The sequence below is a fragment of the Pteropus medius genome, unplaced genomic scaffold, assembly GCF_902729225.1.
Source record: "Pteropus medius unplaced genomic scaffold, Ma_sr-lr_union100, whole genome shotgun sequence".
In the NCBI taxonomy this organism is placed as follows: domain Eukaryota; kingdom Metazoa; phylum Chordata; class Mammalia; order Chiroptera; family Pteropodidae; genus Pteropus; species Pteropus medius.
In genome coordinates, this window is record NW_024340695.1 from 393,085 (window position 1) to 414,303 (window position 21,219).

At 36.1% G+C, this 21,219-nt stretch overlaps 1 protein-coding gene across 8 annotated transcripts in view; it reads left to right on the top strand.

Annotated features, from left to right (window-relative positions):
• Nucleotides 1-9,766, top strand: part of KIAA0586 (KIAA0586 ortholog) — an 84,922-nt gene extending 75,156 nt beyond the window's left edge. For 5 of the 8 annotated variants that reach the window (XM_039863927.1, XM_039863954.1, XM_039863946.1 and 2 more), the window contains 2 exons: nucleotides 1,137-1,202; nucleotides 7,519-7,840. In XM_039863927.1, coding sequence (XP_039719861.1) covers nucleotides 1,137-1,202; nucleotides 7,519-7,670 — 218 coding nt within the window. In that variant the 3' untranslated portion in view covers nucleotides 7,671-7,840. Of the gene's footprint in view, nucleotides 1-1,136; nucleotides 1,203-7,518; nucleotides 7,851-9,150 lie in introns of those variants that run through there. The other 3 variants (XM_039863937.1, XM_039863972.1, XM_039863982.1) reach the window with 3 other exon arrangements.
• The last annotated feature ends 11,453 nt before the right edge of the window (nucleotides 9,767-21,219 follow it).

A 21,219-nucleotide genomic window follows, 5' to 3' on the forward strand; every position in this document is an offset into this window, starting at 1 on the left:
ACAATTTTAAAGTTGGATATTCAGTTTTGGTCTATTTGCAGATTATCAATATGTATAAGTAAGTTGTATTTGCCCACAGTCTTATCTTTATAAACCTATATTTTCTTCTAAAACTATTCTTTTTAAGCTTTGATTTTTCTTCATTGATCTGTATTACATTTAATTTTTAAACACATTTAATTTTTATGTTTCCTACAATATAACTGCAATAGTTTAATATGAATGTTTGTCACCAGTGAGAATATGTTGCTCAGTTTAATGCGCTATGTAATGCTTAAAATCACATTCGTTTAATTATCTTCTTTTAAATCCACCTGAAATTTTTGTGAAATAAAGGAAGCTTTAGAGATGAGTTTTTTATCTTAGAAAAAGATTAGAAAAAACTGATTATACCTTATTATGAATTTTTTCCAAACCATTTTGCCCTAAGAATTTGTTTGCAACAATGGTTATTGACAGTTATTGACTGTATCTCAGAGCATAGGTTGACAGCATGCCATGAACAGGGGCAAATGCCTTTGTCCTGAGAACTAACTGTATGTACCACAGGTTTCTCTCTTCACTTATTTAACATTTCTCTGCTTTGTAATTTTCTAACCACACAGAGTTTCCCCCAGCCTATTTCATTTTAATATTAAAATTTGGCTTTGGTTTAACATGGTAGGGCTTCTCTGTGCTCGCTGACAACTTTGTTGGTTGTTTGAACAAAATTATATTGGGCAGTATTGCCCCAGGCTAGCCTAGGGAGAAGGGGAATTCTAAACTTCTTTTTGTAATGACTAAATCCTTACGTAAGGGAATCTGAAAACATTTAATCTTGGGAGAAATGGCCCCTGCGTTTCTTAATACAAATTGCACATTCTCTTATGATCCTTTGCTTCCCCCTTTCCCGCATCTTTGGTGCATAAAGATACTAATCTATTAGATAAAGTATGATTTTATTGACAATCATTAAAATTCATCTGTTTAACTTCCTTCTTTATATCAAGGCCTCTAGATCAGGCTACTGTTTACCTGGTTTTATGAGAGCAACTGTGGGAGTGCATGTGGTTCGTGATCTTTCATAGTGAATAGAAATGAGTCATGACTATGTCTATGCTTAACTGATTTTCTTATAAAAAAATTTTTAATTGTAGCTTCACCAGGTGATATGGATCGGACACAAATTGAGCCCAATCTGTACCTTGCATCTGTATTTACAGGTAAGATTTTTACGTTAAAAGTTGTTGAACTTTGATCTATTCACATTTTTAAATGTTCTTACAATTTCTTTCTCTCATAATAATCAGCATAGTAGAGATAGTAATTCCAGTTTTTTATTCCTCTAAAATATCTGTAAACTCTCCCCAGGTGTAGAAGTCCCTTCATGCACTAAACTCAACTCTCTAGAAGTTAGGAGACAGAAAATAAATTTATAATTTCCCTTTGGAAAGTTTATAAAATGTTGAATTAAAAGCCTGCAGGTGTGGTATTCAGAGCTCTGAGGATAGTACTTGAGATAATTCCATCTGGGGGAGGTTATTTGTTGGGACAGGACAGTGTTTAAACTTTGAAGTCAGTTTTAAACAAAGTGAAGCAGCTGGAACCTGGCAGAAGAAGAAACAAATCTTTCACATTAACTATTGCTTTTTAGAGGAAAAAGAATTAGAGTTGTTTTTACAGGTGCCAATACATTTATTCTTCCTATAGGAAGAATTTTATCTTAAATTATAAATTTTAAAATAAGCATTTGTCATCTCAAAAAACAGAAGCAATAGTAAACAAAAAATATAATAGGATTTATATATATAAAACATAATTTGGGATGAGACTATAGTAACATTTTAAATCACTCCCTTAAACATGAAAGTAACGAAAGAAATGTTTAATAGTGACTAATTCTGGAAAGCAGAGGAAAATAAAATATTATATACTAAACATCAAATCACTAAGCACTTTCTTGTAGCAAGACTTGTATTTGTTATCAAGCACTGACACTGTAATGTTGCAAAATCTGCGGGGCTGGTTTTTCTGGGTTAAGTATGTGAGGAGAATTGAATACAGCAGGATAGTTTAGCAGTTGCTTAAACAAGGAATTAAAGTAAGAGTAGATGAGTCCAGGATGGACAGGAAAAATGCTTCAAGAACTCCAGCTGAAATACTGTAACATTTTCATAGACAGCTGGGAAGCAACTGCATTGCTGGAACTCGGGACTGACTGATTTTAAAGAAAAGATCTGGTCAGCATGAATCTAAGCAAGCTGTTAGTCAAGAGGAACCATAGACTCTCTAGGTAGGAACAAATCGGTTTGGTTCAGCAGTCATTTCAAGGCCTTCTGTGTGCCTAGCATTATGCTATAACTTTGTAGAATGTGAGAGTAAATAAGACAAAGTCCCTGACCCTGTGGAGCACATATTTAACACAGATTCAGATAGATGGCTTATGCCATGTACAGTTACTCTGAATGAGGAGTTTGAGATACTGTACTCTTCTATGTAGCTACCAAGGAAACTTTTCCTTTTCATTGCTTGTCTCATGTTGTTTTAGGAGAGAGTGCTTTGTTTGAATTTCTCTAAGTTTGCAAATAACAGAGATGTAAAAATGGGCTACCAAGTGTTTGAAGATTAGAGTCAGAATCTAAAACCTGCTGATGAAGTGGATTATCTAAATCTAAAAACCTTTAGAAAGTTATGTATATTTAAAAATATATACATAGAAGATATAGGCAAAATCTTAAATGGATATTAAAAATCCTTGTTTCAGCTTTTCTGTTCTTTTGTCTTGTAAATCCAGTATCAAAGAACAGAAAACATAAAATTTCTTAGTGAATTTTAAATATTTTTAAAGGCAAAAAAATTTTGAACTTCAAATATCTATAAAAATATATTAAAATAAATCTTAGGAAGCTTCAGATGCATGATCTCACTCAGTGGCACCCCAGCTTAAATGCATGCCATGTTAAATGACGTACTGCAAACTCATGGAATCAAGGAATAGTCTCTTAAAAAAAAACAACCTGAAAACAGCTGTTGAAACAATTACATCATAATTGTAATAAAAGTAATAACATGACTGTGGACATTTATTATTACATCATAATTGTAATAAAAGTAATAACATGACTGTGGACATTTATTATTACATCATAATTGTAATAAAAGTAATAACATGACTGTGGACATTTAAAAAGTTAATCTTTAAAAACAAACTATCTAATATTGGTATAAAATTTATGTTCGCTTAAATGATGATTTGTTAAGATATCTTTTCTTTTAAAAAAGTTAAAGTCTGTGAGGACCATAACTGGATAGAATGTTACTCTTTTTGATTGTTAACAGGAATCAAAATAATGCTTTTTTTATGTTTCCAGTCTTAAAAATTTCCCTTCCAAAGTTGTTAAAACTATGACTGATTAGCTTATGTTAATGAATACTTCGTAAAGTCTTCCCAAATGTACATTAACAAACATCTTTAGATAAAATAGTGCATTTTATTGACATAACTCATTTATGTCACGATTACTAGCATTAAAATTATTGTAATTATTTAGAGGCCTTCTAGAGCTGTGGGATTTTTTCTTAGTGCACTTCAGTGAACCATTTTTATCCCTCTCTCTAAAGTCGACTACCTTTTACAGCCCACCCTGAGGGTCATTGCCTCTTGGGATAGTTTCTTTCCCAAGAATAGTTACATAAAAGTAAAAGAGCTAATATGAAGAGCTACTCTATTTTGAGTGCTTTCTATGTGTCAGCACTATACAAAACTCTTTATATGCATTATCTCATTTAATCCTCACAAAACCTTCTGAGGTAGGTATTCTCTTACCTTAATTCTATAGATGAGGAAACTAGGGTTTAGAGAAGTTACATAACTTTCCCAAAGCCTTATCACTCACTATCCTTCTTACCTCTTACCTATTTTTCTCTATAATACTTATTACCTCCTGGTATATATTATGTTTATTTCCTTTCTTGTTTGTCATTTGCCCCTATACCCAACTGGAATATTATTTCAGTGAGTGTGGAGCCTTTGTTTTCTTCACTGCTGAAATCTCCAAAGTGTAGAACAGTGCCTGGCGCATTGTAGATGCTCAGTTGATATTTGCTGAGTGAATAGATGTATGAGCCCAGCTGCCCAGCTCTATCCTACTCCAGGATCCATGCTTTCCCCCATCCTCCACCCCCACTCAACCCTGCTCTTTATTCTCCTTCCCACACAGAAGCTTCACACAGACCATTTGGATAGGGCCATTCCCAAGCGACTAGACAATAGACCTCACTCATTTTGACCCTAGACATGACCTTGACCTAACATAGAGACTTGTGCTTGAAACTTTATCACTTCTCTCCTTAGCTGCACCCTGCCATTACATACCACAACTGAAATGGAATTTCCCTCAACAACCTTTAAAAGTAATAATTTTTTTATGGTGAGTGATTAAGATATTTGGTATAGGGCAAAGAGCAGTGAGTTGTTGTAGCCTTAACTCTACCAATTTTGAATTAGATGAATTATACTAGACTCCTTTTTTAAAAACCATCTCTTATCTTGTGTGACCCTTCACTCCTGGGTCTTTTCCTACTTATCTCTCTGACACTTCCCTTTTGTTTTCCTTTATTTTCTCTTTATTCACCTTTCTTTGTCCTTCCTCATATTTTTGTCATCATTTCTCTTCTCAGTCTGTTTTCTCTCCCTAGTTGATCACTATTCTTATTGTTCTTATTATCTCTGCATAGATGACTGCTATTTATGTATTTCTAAAACGGCTTTACAATTTTTGGCATCTTTGATTCCGGTTACTTGCTGGAAAAGTCCATACATACATCTTGCAGGCATTTAAATTCACCAAGTATATAACTGATCCCAGTATTTTCTTACCTACTCAATCAACTAAACTTGTCTTTTCAGAGACATACTCAATTCTTCGTAAGTACTGTCTCCCTCCAAAATATCTTGAATCTATTTCCACTCTAAGAATCATCAGTACTTGCATGGACTATTTCCACAGATCTCTCTTCTCTCTCATTTTCTACACAACTCTTAGAACTCTCTTTTTTGAAATACATTTGCTCATATTACTCCTATGTTCAAAATTTTTTGTGACTCATTATTGTTTACTGAACTTGGCCCTGATCTTTCCTTTTGGCCTTCTTTCTTATTATTTCTCTTATCTAGTCAACACTTTGATATCAAAATACTAAGAATTCCCTTAACATACTCACTTTTACTTGACTTTATTTTGTTATTCTTTTTTTCTTCATTGCTTTCCACATCTTTTAATTCCTGCTCAGCTGCTACTTTCACTTAATTTAAATTCAGAATTCCTGTACGTTTATCTCCAGTTATCAGATTTTGAACTTTTTGAAAATGAGGACTATTTCTTTTTCATCTGTGTATCATCTTGGTACCGTCTTAGTTCTCTATACACAGTAGGCTTTATAGATGTTTAGTTAGTAAGCGTATGGTTTCAGAAAAGCCAACTTCAATAACTCTGTGCCTCAGTTGCCTTGTCTGTCTCTTAGAATTACTGTTAGGATGAGATGAAATGATGAGGAAAAGATCTTTATAAAGTTTTAATTCCTATATAAATATAAGGCAGTAACTACAAGAAATAGCATAACTTTACAATAATTGGATTTAATATGGTCCTTGAGATTTGGAAACTTCTTTGAGATCCCCCTAAAAAAGTTATAGCTCTTGTAATATCACTGACAATTTAATCAGTAATTTAATGTGTGTAGAAAATGAAGGTACATATAAAGCAATTTTGTGAAATTAGATAACACAGAAATGAAGTGTATCTACTATCTGTAATTTTGTAAGTCAAGGAATAAAATTTTTCTTAATAATTGGGAGAAGGTAACATTTAATTGATCTTTCTCTGGATTTTGAAAATTAATTTTGCTCTCAGCCATAGTTATACCCTGTGTGGTTTTTCCTTTGCTGACGAGGTAAACTCTGATCTGGGATACTTCTCTTGGTTATTTTGTATACTCTGAATTACGGCTTTGTAAAATGTCTGAATATTTTAAATAATGCTTATGTCCAATAGAGATTTTTTTCAAAGCAACTTTTATTTTTTCTTAATTTTAGTTTTTATTATGTCCAGACAGAGCTAAATCTCAAAAAGTTTTTTCCTACTTAAAATACTTATTCTGTTTAAATTGACATAAGAATTGCTTTCTTCTTAAAGGATTCTACTGTAGTGTTACTGTTTGTGATGTTGCTGTAGTGATGCCAAATCTTATTTCACTTCCTTCTTTTATTTAAAAAAAAGAAACCAGTACAGATAACAAAAAAGAGCAGTATGATATTAAAATAATTTTTGTTACACTTCCTAATATAAAATGAACTTGCCTTTTACAAGTATTCTGATCATCTTGGGCAGCTGTAATTTAGTCATCATTGCAATCTTCAGAACTACCTACTTTTACTGTGGCCTTTATAAAAATTTAATGGAAAATTATACTTTAATACCATGGAAACTACTTAAAAAATATAAAGGAGTTTTAGAAAAGTTACTGTGGTTTTTGACTCAGATGTCTTTAAGATTGTTGACGATAATTTGTTTTTAAGATGCTTATTATTCTTATGTGTATATAGTAAATCCATGAGATCTGGAATGATTGTTTTTGTAGTCTCAAATAATACCAAGTTGATATTCTTTATATTCTTAGGTAGCATGCTTTAAACTTAGAGGAATGAATTAAGGTATATGCAGATAAATATATATATTTAGTCCACTCTGGGTTTTTAAAAAATTTTATTTATTATTATTATTATTATTATTTTGCCAAAGTTCATATTTAATTAATTTACTGATAATTTATACCAATCTCTTCTTTTTTAAAAAAATTTTATTTATTTATTTAGCATTTTATTTATTTTTTCCCCTCCCCCCTCACCTCACTCTGGATTTTTAAACACATTTATGAATTCTTCATCCCAAACTACCTCCCATACTGATCTGATCTAGCATTTATCTGTACCACAACTTTTGGCACTTGTATACAGCCTCAGTCCATTCAGGCTGCTATAACAAAATATTATAGACTGGGTGGCTTATAAACAACAAAAAATTTATTTCTTACATTTCTGGAGGCTAGAAGTCCAGGATCAATGCCCCCCTTCCTGGTTCACAGCCAGCACCTCTCACTGCGTCCTCACATGGTGGAAGGGGCTAGGGCCTCTTTTATAAAGGCACTAATCTCTTTCATGAGGGCTCTACCTTCATGACCTAAGCACCTTCCAGAGGTCCCACTATCTATACCATTATACCAGGCATTAGGATTTCAACATATGAATTGGGATGAACATATTCAGATCAAAACATATACTTTTCAAATGTTGTCTCTGTCTACGAGTGGGAGTGGAAACGAGGAAGGGTGTATTTTTATCTCTGACAAATTCTGAGCACCTTGAAAAAAGAAATGACCTCATATGCAATCCTTGTTTTGATCCCCTATATTACTTAGTAAAATTTAAAGCACATAAATACTCAAGATACACTTGTTTAACTGAGTTTCTTCTTTTTATAGGCGGGAAAGCAGTACCACTCTTCACGTCTCAGACATCACCTGCCAAGATGTCTGTGACGCTACCCTCAGTGAACCTGGAGGACTGCTCTCAGTCTCTGAGCATTAGCACCATCCAGGGGGACACAGAGTCCTCAGGAGCAGATACCTTCTGAATGGAAAGTGAGAGCCAGCACAATTTTTGTGCCATTGGTTTTGAAGTCATTTTTCTCTGGGATAAAATCATCTCTCAGATTATTTGGGTCTTTGAGCATATTCTGAAAAATGATTTCTAATTTTTTATTAAAATGAAAAGCCTAACTTGGGTATTTAGGTATAATTTTTAAATAAAATAATTTAAATGTAAATCGTCATGAGCCTGGCTGTGAGTTATTTCTAGACTCTTGAAGCAGGATAGAATAGTGGAAAGGATATGACTTTTGACATCTAAGAATTTATTCTATAGGTGTTAATTACCTGTACATAGTTATGAAATTATGTTGCTCAAGGTTATTCATTCCAAATTTTTTATAGCAGTAAGTAATTGGAAGCAATCTAATGTCTATCAGTAAGAGACTGATTAAAAAAGTGATGATGTATCTGTACAACGGAATACAATGTGGTATAAAAAAGAATCCAACAATGTTTGTGTTGGTATGGAATTATCTCTTAGATATATTGTTAAAGTGAAAAATAGTGTGTGAATTATGCTACCATTCTTTAAAATGGAGTGGAGAGGAATCCAAATATGTGGTGTGCACACGCACATGCTTACATATGCACGTTTGCTTATGTATGCACTAAATATCTTTGAGTAGATAAACAAGAAACTGATAACTTTGTCTTGGTATTGGGGGTGGGACGATTGAGTGTCTAGGTGATAGAGGCTAAGTGATAGGAGTCAAGGATGACTAGCTGTTGTGTATTTGAACTACAGTTGTGATAGGAAAAAACTGAGGGTAATTTTTTGATATACCTTCTGTATACATTCTAAAGCTTCATTTTTTACAAACTGTGAAACATGCCTGGATGACCCTTCAAAGCATAAATACATAAAATTAAAAGAAAATAAAGCATGGTTTTGTAATCACACACCTGTAGGTGCAAATTTCAGTTTCTTCACCTGCTTGGTCTGTAATAAGGGCAAATAAACTCCCCCTTCACAGCTGCTTGCGTAAATGGGTTTAATACTTAGTGTGCAGGACAACGGGGATTACCAATAATGTTGGGGGTCATACCCAGCACAGTGCCTGGCACCAGATAAGTGCTCAATAAGTGGTGGGTGGCATTATCCTGAGGGATTTAAGCTTCTTCCTCTAGAGTTGTAGGCACCTGATGAGGGTAGCCTTGCTTTAGCAAAGAAAAATTTATCTCCTTGGAAATTGTTTCTGTCACTACTAAAGTTGAAGCACACAGTAACTATAGTCATCCTTGACTTTTCTCAGCATTTTTCTGGGTTACTTAGTCTCAGCCTCGGCTGTACTTTAGAACCTTTGGGAACTTTAAAATTGTCTGGCTTCTGTACCCAGGAATTTGATTTCTTGATCTGGGGCCTTGATATTAAAAAAGTAAAAAGACCTTCTTAGATGATTTTAATATACACTCAAGGATGAGAATTACTGAAGAGCCATTTAGAATTCTTTAAACTTCTAACAGGGCCCATTGTTTCTGGAACTTAGGAAGAGTTTGAGGATTTCTTCTCACTGAAGATAGAAATTGCAAGAGTCTCCAGCAACTCAGAAGTGTGTCAGCCTTCCACGTGTTTCCTCCTGTGTCACAGCTCCTCAGGCTTCTTTCTTCCTGATATTTGGTTACTGAAATGCTTTAGGTTTCACTTTAGAACCTGTTTTTCTTTGCTGAGGCCTTGTGGACAGGGCTGTTTGTCATAGTTGCCATTAAATAAGTCGAAGAAAAATGCCTTCTGTGGATTATAATTTGTTTTTGATGTTCATCTACAAGTCTCTGGATAGGATGAAGGCTTCTAGTTTTGAGCTTTTTTCAGTTTGGGAAAGATTTTATTTAGTGAAAGCATTTTTTTTTAAAGATATTGGTAGCTTTTTTCCCCTCTAATCATAGAAAACCTGCCTTTTCTAACTTTAGGGTAGAAGTATAATCTTTGATTTTCCATTCCTTGTGCACTTGAACTTTTCTTTAAAAAAATCTTTGGTGTTTGCTCATCAGTATTTTGTTTTATAGGATTATTTCTGGCCAGGGTGACTCCTGTATATATTTCTCTGCCAACCATTTCAATCCTTTTGGCATAAAACTAGGTACGTAAAACTAAATTAAATAGCATATTTGATGTTAATAAGCTTTAAAAATATTTTTTATTTAATTTTGTAATTTCCAACTTCTGGAATGAACTATTTATAAGACATGCTACCAAGACGTGGACTCTATTAAGATCAAGGCTGTTACTATTGCTGGACTTAGACGCCTTACCACCACGGTAACGGGTATTCACAATGCTCCTTCCGTATAAATCCCCAAATAAATTTGTACATTAAGAAAATCTTGAATAAATGTTTTTATTTTCAGAATTACTTCAGTATATTTCTTTTCACTGGCATATTTATGGTCTCTTAATTTTTTTAAATGCTAACCATATTTAGATCAGTATTATAGTTTTTCTATTAAAAACTCAAAACATTTTTTTCTATAAAAATAAGTAAAATAGCATTTCTTAGTGCATGGTGGATTACTGTCCCAATCCAAGAATAATTCTAAAGTTGAAAATATTTTTTAAGATTTTTAAAAAATATATTTAAAAAACTATTTTTAAATGCTCTGATGTTACCATTTTCTTATAGATGAGTAACTTGGAGAGTAGAATCCTTAGGATTCCTGTGACGTTACTGAGAGGAAACCTACTGAATCTTTTCCGTCATACATCCAGGGGTGTATCTGTGTAACAGAAGCTAACTCTGAGATACATTGGTTGTACAGTGTGGTGTGGATACTTAGGAGCTGGACCAGGCAGCCATGTCAGGGTTCGTCTTTCTCCCCTTTTGGGCCATCTGCCTCTCTTGGAGGAGGTCAACCACAAGGAATTCTGTCTCTTCCTAGTATAGAATCATCATTTGGTCATCATATATCAGTTGCATAGTAGTGTTAAAAACTCTCTTAAAGATGCATTGGAGAAAAACAGAATTGTTATAGTGAAAAATCCCATCATTATAGTTTAGAAAATTTCAGGAAGTCAGTTTTTTATTCGCCCTAGCCCATGCCCAGAGAATAGATTTCAAATCTTAGAGTAATCAGCCCGTGTCTGACTATTTTAAAGATATTTTTTCCTCTTGTACTGAAGTGTTTACCTAGAAACAATAGGAAATATTAGCCAGAGTGCAGATGTCTACTTGTGAGGCCAATAAATCTTATAAGCTATGTGATAGTTCATTAATTACCAAGAGAGCAAGCAAATCAAAGCTCTTTTGCTGGATCTTTATAGTGTGAATGATCTCATTTATAATTTCATCTATAGCGAGGGATAAGTTTCTGACGCATCTCTTAAATTCAGGGACCCCTAACCAAGGTAAAAACCCTCAAGCAAATCAATAAACTTCTCTAACTTCTTCTGAGAGGTCACTCCTATGAGATTTCTGAAAAAACCTAGATGGTGATACTGAACAGGGTTTAAAATCTTCAAAGGAGCTAGTATGGAGTCCCAAGAATAGTTCTTGGTGTACACAAAAGTCATAGAAAAAGAACAGGCCTGGTACTGCACAATTGATACGATACATATGTAAAACATTGAAAGTGTCTTCATGACAAACATTGATAACTATTTCAGTTGACATTTTGTAATCTACTTTTCCTGAAGAAAGATATTTTTCTTTTTCACAGGATGTTACATTAGAGGTAAGTATTAACTTGTAATATAGGAGGTATTTCTACCAATTGGGATTGTTATATGGGATTTCTTGGTAAGCTTGGTAACTGTTTTTATTTCCTTTGGTTGTATTCCTCAACAGTTTCTTGGATTATAAAAGTACCATAGATACCCAGGATTATTTCAGTAGGTGATTGAGTTGATTTTTTTTTTTTCTGGATAAAATGTTGACTATGTATAATTCTGTATAATTATAACAACAAGTCTGAGTATCTGGGTCTAGAGTTATTTGTTATAAGTTCTCAAATATAGAGGAAATGTTCAGATCATATTCTTGATGGGATTGTTTGCTAGCATTAAGAAGAGATATTTCCATGACTTGAGTGACCCCTGGAGTTGGAAGTGGCTAACAGTTCCAGCGAGAGGTCAGCAGATGAAGCCATGGTCTGATTCATTCTTAGAAACAGGTAGAGGAGTGTGTTTTGTTTCAGAAAAGGGAAAGGAAAAAATGAAGAAAAGTAGAGTCATAGAAAACATAGAAAGAAAACAATAGCCCATTGCTATACATTAACAGTCTTATAAGGAAGACGGTAGGTTTGATTGGGCATAACCAAAAGTTCTGTTTTTGTTTTATTGTCTTGGGTAAAATTTGCTATTGGGAAGTTGTATATGCTTGATCTGAAGTTCTCTGATAAACTGTTTGTGCCTTGACGCTATTTGCTTCTGGAGGCATCTTCAACTTGATTAGCTTCAACTTGCAAAACAAACTGCCCCAAAACTAGGTGGCTTAAAACAGCCATTTATTTATTCATGATTCTGTGGACGAGCAATTTGGCTGGGCTCAACGGGGACAACTTTGCTCTACTTATCATGATGTTTTCTGGCCTTACACATGCATTTACAGGCAATCGATAGCTGATGGCCTCATTCACATGTCCAGTGGTTCCTGGCTGTTGGGATGGCAATGGAGGGCAACTAACGGGGCTTTGTGTCTCATCACAGCAGTCCCCAACATTTATGGCACCAGGGACCAGTACTCCTATGAGAATCTAATGCCTGATGATCTGAGGTGGAGCTGAGGTGGTAATGCTCTCGCTGGGGAGAGGCTGCAAATATAGATGTAACTTTGTTTGCTTGCCCACCGCTTACCTCCTGCAGTGTGGCCCGGTTCCTAATAGGCCAGGAACCTGACCATTACCAGTCTGCGGCCTGGGTGTTGGGGACTGAAATAGATTCCATCTCTTGATGGAAAGATCTGTAAAGTCAACTGCAAAGGAGTATGCATATGAACGGGAAGAATTTGTGAGCATTTTTACAATTTAACACACCCTGGTATCTTTTCTAGTGAACCTGATCACTGAACTAGAATTTATATAAGGGGTTGGATAATGTCTCCTTTGGAAATGTGGCTTGTTTGTGTTGGGCCTAAGACAGTATATACTAGATTAGCTTCTGACAATATGTAGCTAGTTCTGCATGCAAGAAAATACAGTGATTGGTGGAGTTATTCCCAATTACATAGGGCATCTTATAATGATGTGCTAATGAGAAAATCTGTATGAGCTCCAAAGAAGTGATTGTGTGGCCCTTAAATCTAGTGACCAAACATTAGGTTAAAGCAGATTAAGGGTTTTTGAATCTTTAAAATTGGAGTCAGTAAAGGACCAGATAGTAAATATTACATAGACTTTGTAGGCTACTTATGATCTTTGTCGCATATTTCATATTTACTCCACTCCTCCTCTTTTTTTTTTTTGTTACGAACTTGAAATATGTAAGGAACATGGTTTTTTCATTTGTGAACCATGTGAAAACAGTCTGCAAGCTAGATTTATCCCATGGGCTGTAATTTGCCAACCCCTGATTGGGGCCATTTTAGCTTCCATGTCTCATTTGTTCTTTCTGCTTTTCTTGAAAGTAAAGTTTCTGTGTTAGGAGAGAAACCCTGCAGAGATCCTATATGACTGATACAGTGAAATGAGTTTCACAACCACTGGATAGCAAAGTAGGAATTCCTGGATTGGGAATACAAAGTCTAGCAATGTTTTCCTTTTGTAACATCTGTAGCTTTTCATCAGCGAATGGGTTTTATCCATCCTGGAAACTTAACAGACTACTGATGATATGTATTAATGGCCTAGAGACTGGGGTAGTTGTATAAAACCATTTGTAAATATTCAAGAGGCCTTGAGAAGGAGTTTCTATAGTTTGTCTTGCCTTCTCAGGTTTACCTGGGTTACGTGAGTATAAGTAAGACATGATTCTACCACTTCTTGGTCAAATTTTGAAAAAAAATTTCCATTTTTTATATTTTTCTACTGTGGAACTTAATTTGAGTCATGATGCAAAATATCATAGGGCAATTTAATTAGCAATCATTGGATGGATTGTGGTACTCACGAACAGCTGTCGGGACCCATCCTTATGGAAAAAATGTCCCCGTGGTTGGCAGTATTGTTTTTTAGAAGGTTGGATTGATGGTTATGAGCCAGTTATAGTCTAAATTGAGCCAGTTTTCCTTCCACATTTGGTGGGAGATAGATGTTAATTTGGTGGAACTTGTAGTTGGGGTAATAAAAGCTGCTGGTTTCACATGTGAGTTAACAAGGGCATTCATTGATCTCTGGGTTAACATATTATCTATAAGTGTTTACCTTAACTGATAGATATTTTTCAGTATTGAATAGATTTTAGTTAATTATTCATATCTTTACTATTTTTGAACCAGGTACCTGAAAAAGTCAAAAATTCCTTTTGTTTCCATAGCATCCCAAAGTTTTGAACAATTCCAAATTCATATCTACTATCCGTTTAATGTTTACCATTTCTTTTCTTTTCTTTTTTTCTTTTTTTGCCAGAGTGCAAAGTCAAGTCAGAGTGACTAGTTCATCCACTTTGGTAGCTGCGTGTTTAGTGGTGACAGTATAGTCCACACAGTAAATGCCTTTGTCATTTTTAAGATGAGACCCATCTAAAAATAGTATTAAATCAGGATTGACTAAGATTTGACTTGGGCATTTGTGTGTGTGTAGTTTTTACTAAAGTATATATTTTATACAGAAAAGTACTAAATGTGAAGAACTCAGTGAATTTTCGCATATGTGTATACATACCTGTGCAAATAACCTCTCAGCTCAGAAGCTTCCTTTATGCCCCTGAGTCAAAACACAGCCCTCCTTGTCCAGAAGTAACCACCTTCCTGAGTTCTATCACCATCAGTTAGTTTTGCTTCTTGAATTTCACCTAAATGGAATCATACAACATATAGTAATTTTTTTTTGGCTTCTGTTGTCCAGTATAATGTCTATGAGATTGGTACATATTTTTTGCATATATCAATAGTTTGTTATTTTTTTATCGCTACGTGGCATTCCATTGTATAACTATTCCACAGTTAATTTGTTCATTCTACTGTTGGTAGACATTTGGGTTGTTGCCCCTCTTTGTTATGAATAAAGCTACTCTGAATATTATTGTATAATCTGGCAGACAGATGCACTAATTCCTTTGGGTATATTTCTGAGTAACAGGGTAGGCGTATGGTTGGCTTTAGTAGGACCTAGGCATTCTTAATCTCTAAGGTACCATTAAACAGTCATGGATTTCTCTTCATCTAGAAGGGGAAATAAATGATGAGATTAAAATGTGAATGTTGTTAAACTGTAGTATGCAAAGTGGACAGTAGAAAGATTTCATAATCTGTATGGCAGCTGACTAAGAAAAGCTGAGTGTTGCCTAAAAATTGCACAGCACATAAAGAGCAGAGTTAGTGCAGAAGTAAGCACTAATTATCCTAGGGCAGAAGCTTGGATCGATTAGCCACGGCTGCTCCATACGCAGGCATAGATGGTGTGTTGTAGCTACCAGATCAAGAGATTTGTTCAGATAGGCAACAAGCTTCTAGTGTGAACTTCTCTGCTGAATTAACACTCTTGTTAGGCAGCTTTGTCTTTCTGGAACAATTAGAGAGAAGGGTTTGGCATAGCTAGGAATATGCAAAGTATAGCGTAAGGAAATTTCTACCTTAGCATTTCATGGGGAGGGGATGGGAATCATGTCTTAGTAAGCTCTAGTAAGGATCCTGACTGTCCTCTCAAAATTGTCCTTGAGTTTGGGACCTTGAATGTAATGGAATAATTTTTATTTTGAAGGAGGACAGAGAGAGTCAGCCTATAGACAGATCATGACCAAAATTGTGATGTTTCAGATTTTTTAGTTATTTTGTTAATTATGTTGTTACAAAATTTCAATTACATAGACCAAAATTATGTAGAGTTTTAACTTTTCTTTATGTCCCTTTCTGCCAACTTTATTAAGAGATATTTGAAGTCTTCCTGTGAACAACTTAGATCAGGAGATCACAGCAATATCTTCCTGTTGTACTAGAGTGGATTTACATGGAAAAATTGAATCATTTAAGGTCATTTATTTGGACAGTGAGAAAAATATGAGGGCAATTCCATAAGTCCTCAAAGTCCCATGATTTTTGCACATGAAGCAAGCAAACACCAATTCTCCTTAACTCCTGGTTATTAAAGAAGGCTGCACGTGTATCTACTGCCATGAAATATGTACTTGTGGGAGGAATAGAGGACAGGTTAATATTTGGGTAGGAATATAATGAATCTGAGAATCACAATGCTATTGATTTCTCTGAGGTCTCAAATCAGGAGCCTTTCCCGTTAGGTTTATTAATTAGCAACGTGAGTATTGAAAAGACTGGTACAAGTAAAAGTAGCCCATACTATATTTTTTAAAAGGGATTGAATATGAGATCCCTTCAGATTTGAATAAGTCTTGGGTAATTTAGGCAGAAGTTGATAAGGATCAATTTGAATTTTAATAGAGTCAGCATTAGTAAGCATAGCCCTTAGCCTTCGGATGTGATTTTTATTTTTAAGCTATGGCCATTCTAGGATTCAATGGAATATTCAAGTTGTTTACCAAGCCCCTCTAGATTGGAGGGACATGAATATTAAACTAGGTCTTTTCAGTATAAGGTAACTGTTGACATATCTACTCAATATTTTCAGGCTTCCAGATGTTGCTTTCCACTAGGTTCCTTGGATTTTCACCAAGTACATATGTAGTGCAGTAGTTAGCTAAGGGTTTGAAAGTTTGTTTGCAAATATTAGGACTCCCCGATCTGTGGCTCCCTTCTCTATGGTGTGCCCTTGTTTAATTTCTGGCCTATCTGAGAACTCTGAATTCTGATTCATACTTTCAAGCCCAGCGAGATTGCCCCCTTTGCTTGGGCATATCCTTCATGACTGTGGGCATTTGGAAGTGCCCTAGGTAAATGTGGATCTCAACAGGTGTGTTTTCTTTCTTTCAAGGTATGAATATTCTCTGTTCCTGCCTGCTTTTGGTCTCTCCTCCAGTGCCTTCAAATGACTGTTTTTTATATTTTGTCCAGAGTTTGTAATTGTTACTGGCAGGAGGGTTAGCCTGTTATAAATACTTTACCATTAGTGAAAGCTGGAATTGGAGAAGCAATAAAATGATGAGGGAGAGGTAGCCTTACCTTCATTTTTTAACCTCCTACTCCTTCCTTCATGCTCCTCTCTCTACCACCAATCTTTCCACTACTGGTGCTTGCCTAGAAAGGCCCTGGAACTCAGTAAGAAGAAAGGAACAGAATAGGCTGTTGGCATGAAAGAGTGGCTCAAGATTTGGAGATGATCTCCCTTTGCGTGTAAGCCTCCTCTCATCAGTGATATCCTAAGATACTACAGGAGTAGTTCCAAATCTAGCTGTGGAGCTTGTAAAAACTAAGATGCACAGGCCCCACTGCACACCCACCAAATCAATAGCTGATGGAAGGGCCCCGGTGATTCTGATGGCTAGCCTGGATTGGGAGCCATTACTAGAAGAGGCAGGCCTCAAATGTTTCTTGAATGAACGAGTGAATTAATGCATATGCACAACTGGCGATGGTGAGATCATTCACACAAGTTCAAACTGCCTCCTCTTCTGCAGGCCCGTTCTCATATATACTGAATTGTTGAGGACTTGTCAGAGTGCTGTGGAAAGTATCAGCCAGGGTATGTTTTGACAGTGATATATGATGCCTTGCTTCATGGGAAATAGTTCAGGAACAGCCAGGAAGTCTGAAGTCCGTTGAGAATGTGTTAAATGTGAGGTGTCCTGTTAGGTTTCTCGATCTCTCAACAGTCTTGAAATTTGTTTGTCCTTGTTCCAGTTTCTATGCTCCTGGAAAAAAGGCCTTTTATTGTCTTGCATCTGTCACTTAAAGATATCTTTAACTCAGGAAACACACCTCACTTATCTTTAGAAGTGTTTTACTTGGATCAAAAAGCAGCTAAATACAAATGCTTTATGATGCCTGAAAAATAACACCCAGAGGTACATTGCTAAAGCGACTTTGAAATCCTCTCCTTTTAATAAGAATCTCTGTCCTTTGGGAGGATAATTTTTAAAAAGATAATAATCCGGTTCTTGGCTTTAACCTTTGCCATTAAATGTTGTAAACAAAGCGCTTGCTTCTCAGGAGATGAACAAATGTCAAGTTTTGGGGATTTGAACTTCCCAGTAACAAAAGGAACGTGTGCTTCACAATGAATCGATAGCTTCATTCCATGACCGCACTGGAGGCCTTGGGTTAACCATCCACTGAAGGGATTACGTAGAGATGACAAGATGTGGTTCCCATTCTTCAAGTGCTAAAGATGATGTAAGTTGCCCCCTTAATAGGTTTCTAGAAGGTACATCTTTATATATTTACCTTCACTGCATATTTATTGTGGTCACACTAATCAATAATGAGAAAGTGTGTGTGTGTGTGTGTGTGTGTGTGTGTGTGTGTGTGTGTGTGTGTGTGTGTGGTGATTTTTCTCTTCTGAAGCACAATCAATAAACCATAGTTTTATTTTTAGTTGGTTCTTTTTCTTGCTACACTTTCACATCTGGATTTTCTCTTTTAGAATGTAACTTCCTGTGAAGCAGTGGGGATGGTTTTAAAGAAAAAACAGATATAACACCTAGCACAAGACTGTACATAGTCTTTTAAAACAAGTTTTCTGATGCTTATTAATGATAATTATATGTACCAATTCAGAGCCTTGTGAAATCATGGGTTAAATACACAGAGCTTGAACTGGCACTTCCTTGCCACCTATGTTTTCAGTAGAAGAACAACTAGGTAAAAGAATATTTAGAAACTTTATCAACATATATTTTTTTCAAGTTAGAGTTTAGAAAACTCTCAGCATTATTGTGTTATTTTATTTAATTGTCCACATAAAATGAGGAACAAATTAAAAGGAGGAGTAGGGTTAAAATGTGTTTTGAGCAACTAAAGAATTTTAAATGTGTACTTTAATTCAAATTACATTGACTCTTTTCACATCTCTGAACATAAAGCTTCATAAAAGCCCCCTACATTCCCTGTTTTTATGGGCTTCTTCATTAATCCTCTCCTCCCACCATTTTTTCTTTCTCCCTTAGAATGTTAAATATCTTCCTTCTTTGGAGACTAAATTAGGTGCATCTTGAATTCATTTCTTAGAACATAAGAAATCTTTCTCTTCTCTATAAGCCGTCAGTACCATTTATATTTTAAATGAAAGGCAACGCTTTTCCTGAAGGAAGAACTCCATCTTTCTTTGGGGATTATCTAAACAATGTCACGTGTCCTCTTTTCTCTGTTCCATCTTCACATGAGAAAGCATTAATCATGTAACCCAACAAATAAACACAATTGACGTGTTATTTCTCTTTCTATAGAGACATCAGTTCTTTAATCTCCTATTTCTTGTGAGCAGGCCTACTTTAGAGGACTGAAATCCTAATGTATACACAATGGTATTCTGTAAGCAAGAAAGAAAACTCTAATGGGTCTGTATGTTAGAGAAATTTAATGTAACATGACTCCATGAATACCTCTTGCTGTTTTGCTTCTCTCATCCCGGTTGGCTATAAAAACCAGAAAGCATTCCTGCTGAAAGGAAAAGAACAGCTAGCTCAGAGGAAAATCTTACCATGAAGTGCTGGCAATGCTCGGTGCCAAGAACCTGAGACTTTCTTTCAAGCGTGATGTTTCATTGTTAAGGTTTTATAAGAAGTTAGCTTTAACCTATTAAGAAAAGAGTGATTTAGAAACATGGGGAAAGCAGCAATTTTGCCCCATTCATTCTTCTCTAGTATAAACAAGGTATGAGACTAATGCTTTCTTGACATAACACAAAACTCTGAACTAACAAAAGAGGTGCAATTAAAGCTCACCTGGCCTCAGAGGTCTTCTTTCCATAAAAGTTAAACTCTAATGACTGGCACTCAGTGGCCAAGGTTGGCCCAGGATGTTGGCCGGCACTTTTAATTGGTACAGAGCAGTTCTACCAAAATAAAAGTCATTAAACAGGCTGGAGGAAGTCTAAAAGCGAAGCAGAAGGGGGAGCCTCTTTATGCTTCTGTTTCAGGAGTGAGCCTCTTGGATAGGGGTGTGTTTGTGTGGATGTTAGCTTTGTGAGTCTCTCAAGACAGTCCAGGGGTATCTTTTGGAATCTATAAGAAAGGTCAAGAAAGTAAATCTTGTCCCCCACTCCCGCCCCCACAAGAATGGGTTTTGCTGTGATTTCATCTTGTTTCCTTTGGTCCAAGTGATTTCCAACATTCAACCCACTGGGTGCAGGCAGTGTAGCAAGTCTTTCTGGGACTCGGGTTTGGTATGGCAGCTATACTGCTAACATCTAGGAGGGTCAAGTTGCTGCCTGTGGAATACATGAATCCTTCCATAACGAGTAGATAAAATGAACTCTTTTTCCCAGTCCGAGACTAGATAATAGGTAGTAAGTATGCCTCCATTCTAAAGTGAGGTGCTAGACCACTAAAAGAGGACCTACAAAAGGAGTGGTAATAACCCGAAGCCCAACACCCACCTCAAAGATACAAAAGGCCGACGCTGGATGTTAGGAATTTCTTGGAAGCGTATGGTGTCGGGGCGGTGGTGAATTTGATGGGGCAAAGTGCAAGAAAATGCAAAGAGACCCCTTGAAGAGCTGGTGTCGCAGAAGTTTGGGGAACCCATTGGACTGTTGTCTCAGGAATCTAGAGGCGCGAAGCCGCGCCTGCCACCCTCAGAGGGAAGAGAGCAGAAGCAGCGGTGCTGCTTAGGGAGCTGGCTTCACATCTCACCAACAGGGAATGGGAAGATACAAGGGTACGTGAGCCCTTTTTCTTAGCCCAGAAGTGGGCAATGTAGGAGAGAGCCCTGATGGAGACCTTTTACATCTTCCTGGGGGGATTACCTAGAGAGGTGATATGACCCCCAACCAGGGGTTGAACCACTAAATTCCCTGAGGCCAAGAGCAGAAATGAAAACAAGAAACTAGAGGGAATTACATTACACAAGTTGAGATAATTATAGTCTAATGTTCCCACTATGAGGTCTGAAGAACCCAGAAATGCACCGCAAGAAAGGTTTAACCATTCACCCAATATAGGGAGCATCAGCTTAAGATAGCTATCCAGCCAGGGGAAATCAACCCTAGATGATATTGGTGTCAGTCAAGATCTTTTATGCCACTTTCCTTTAACACCCCCTACCCTACAACCCTTTAGGAGCCTGAGGCAGCCTGGGGCATTGGGGAGAGCAGAAGTAGGAGAAGCAAAGAAACAGAAGAATCTTCCTCACTGCCGTTCTTCCTGCTGCAGAATGCTGATCTGTGAAGTGGGAGAAGGTTCGACTCAAAATGTAGTTCAGAATTCTCAGTATAAGACCAAGCACTGCGATTTTTGTGAGTTATTTTGTAATTGGAAGTGGTCAGAGGACTGTTTGTTAACTTGGATAAGTGGATAGCTCTGGAGTCTGGCTGTAGTCTGATTTTATTTATCATTTAAGTATTAATAATAAAAATAATGTGATTATGATACTGCTT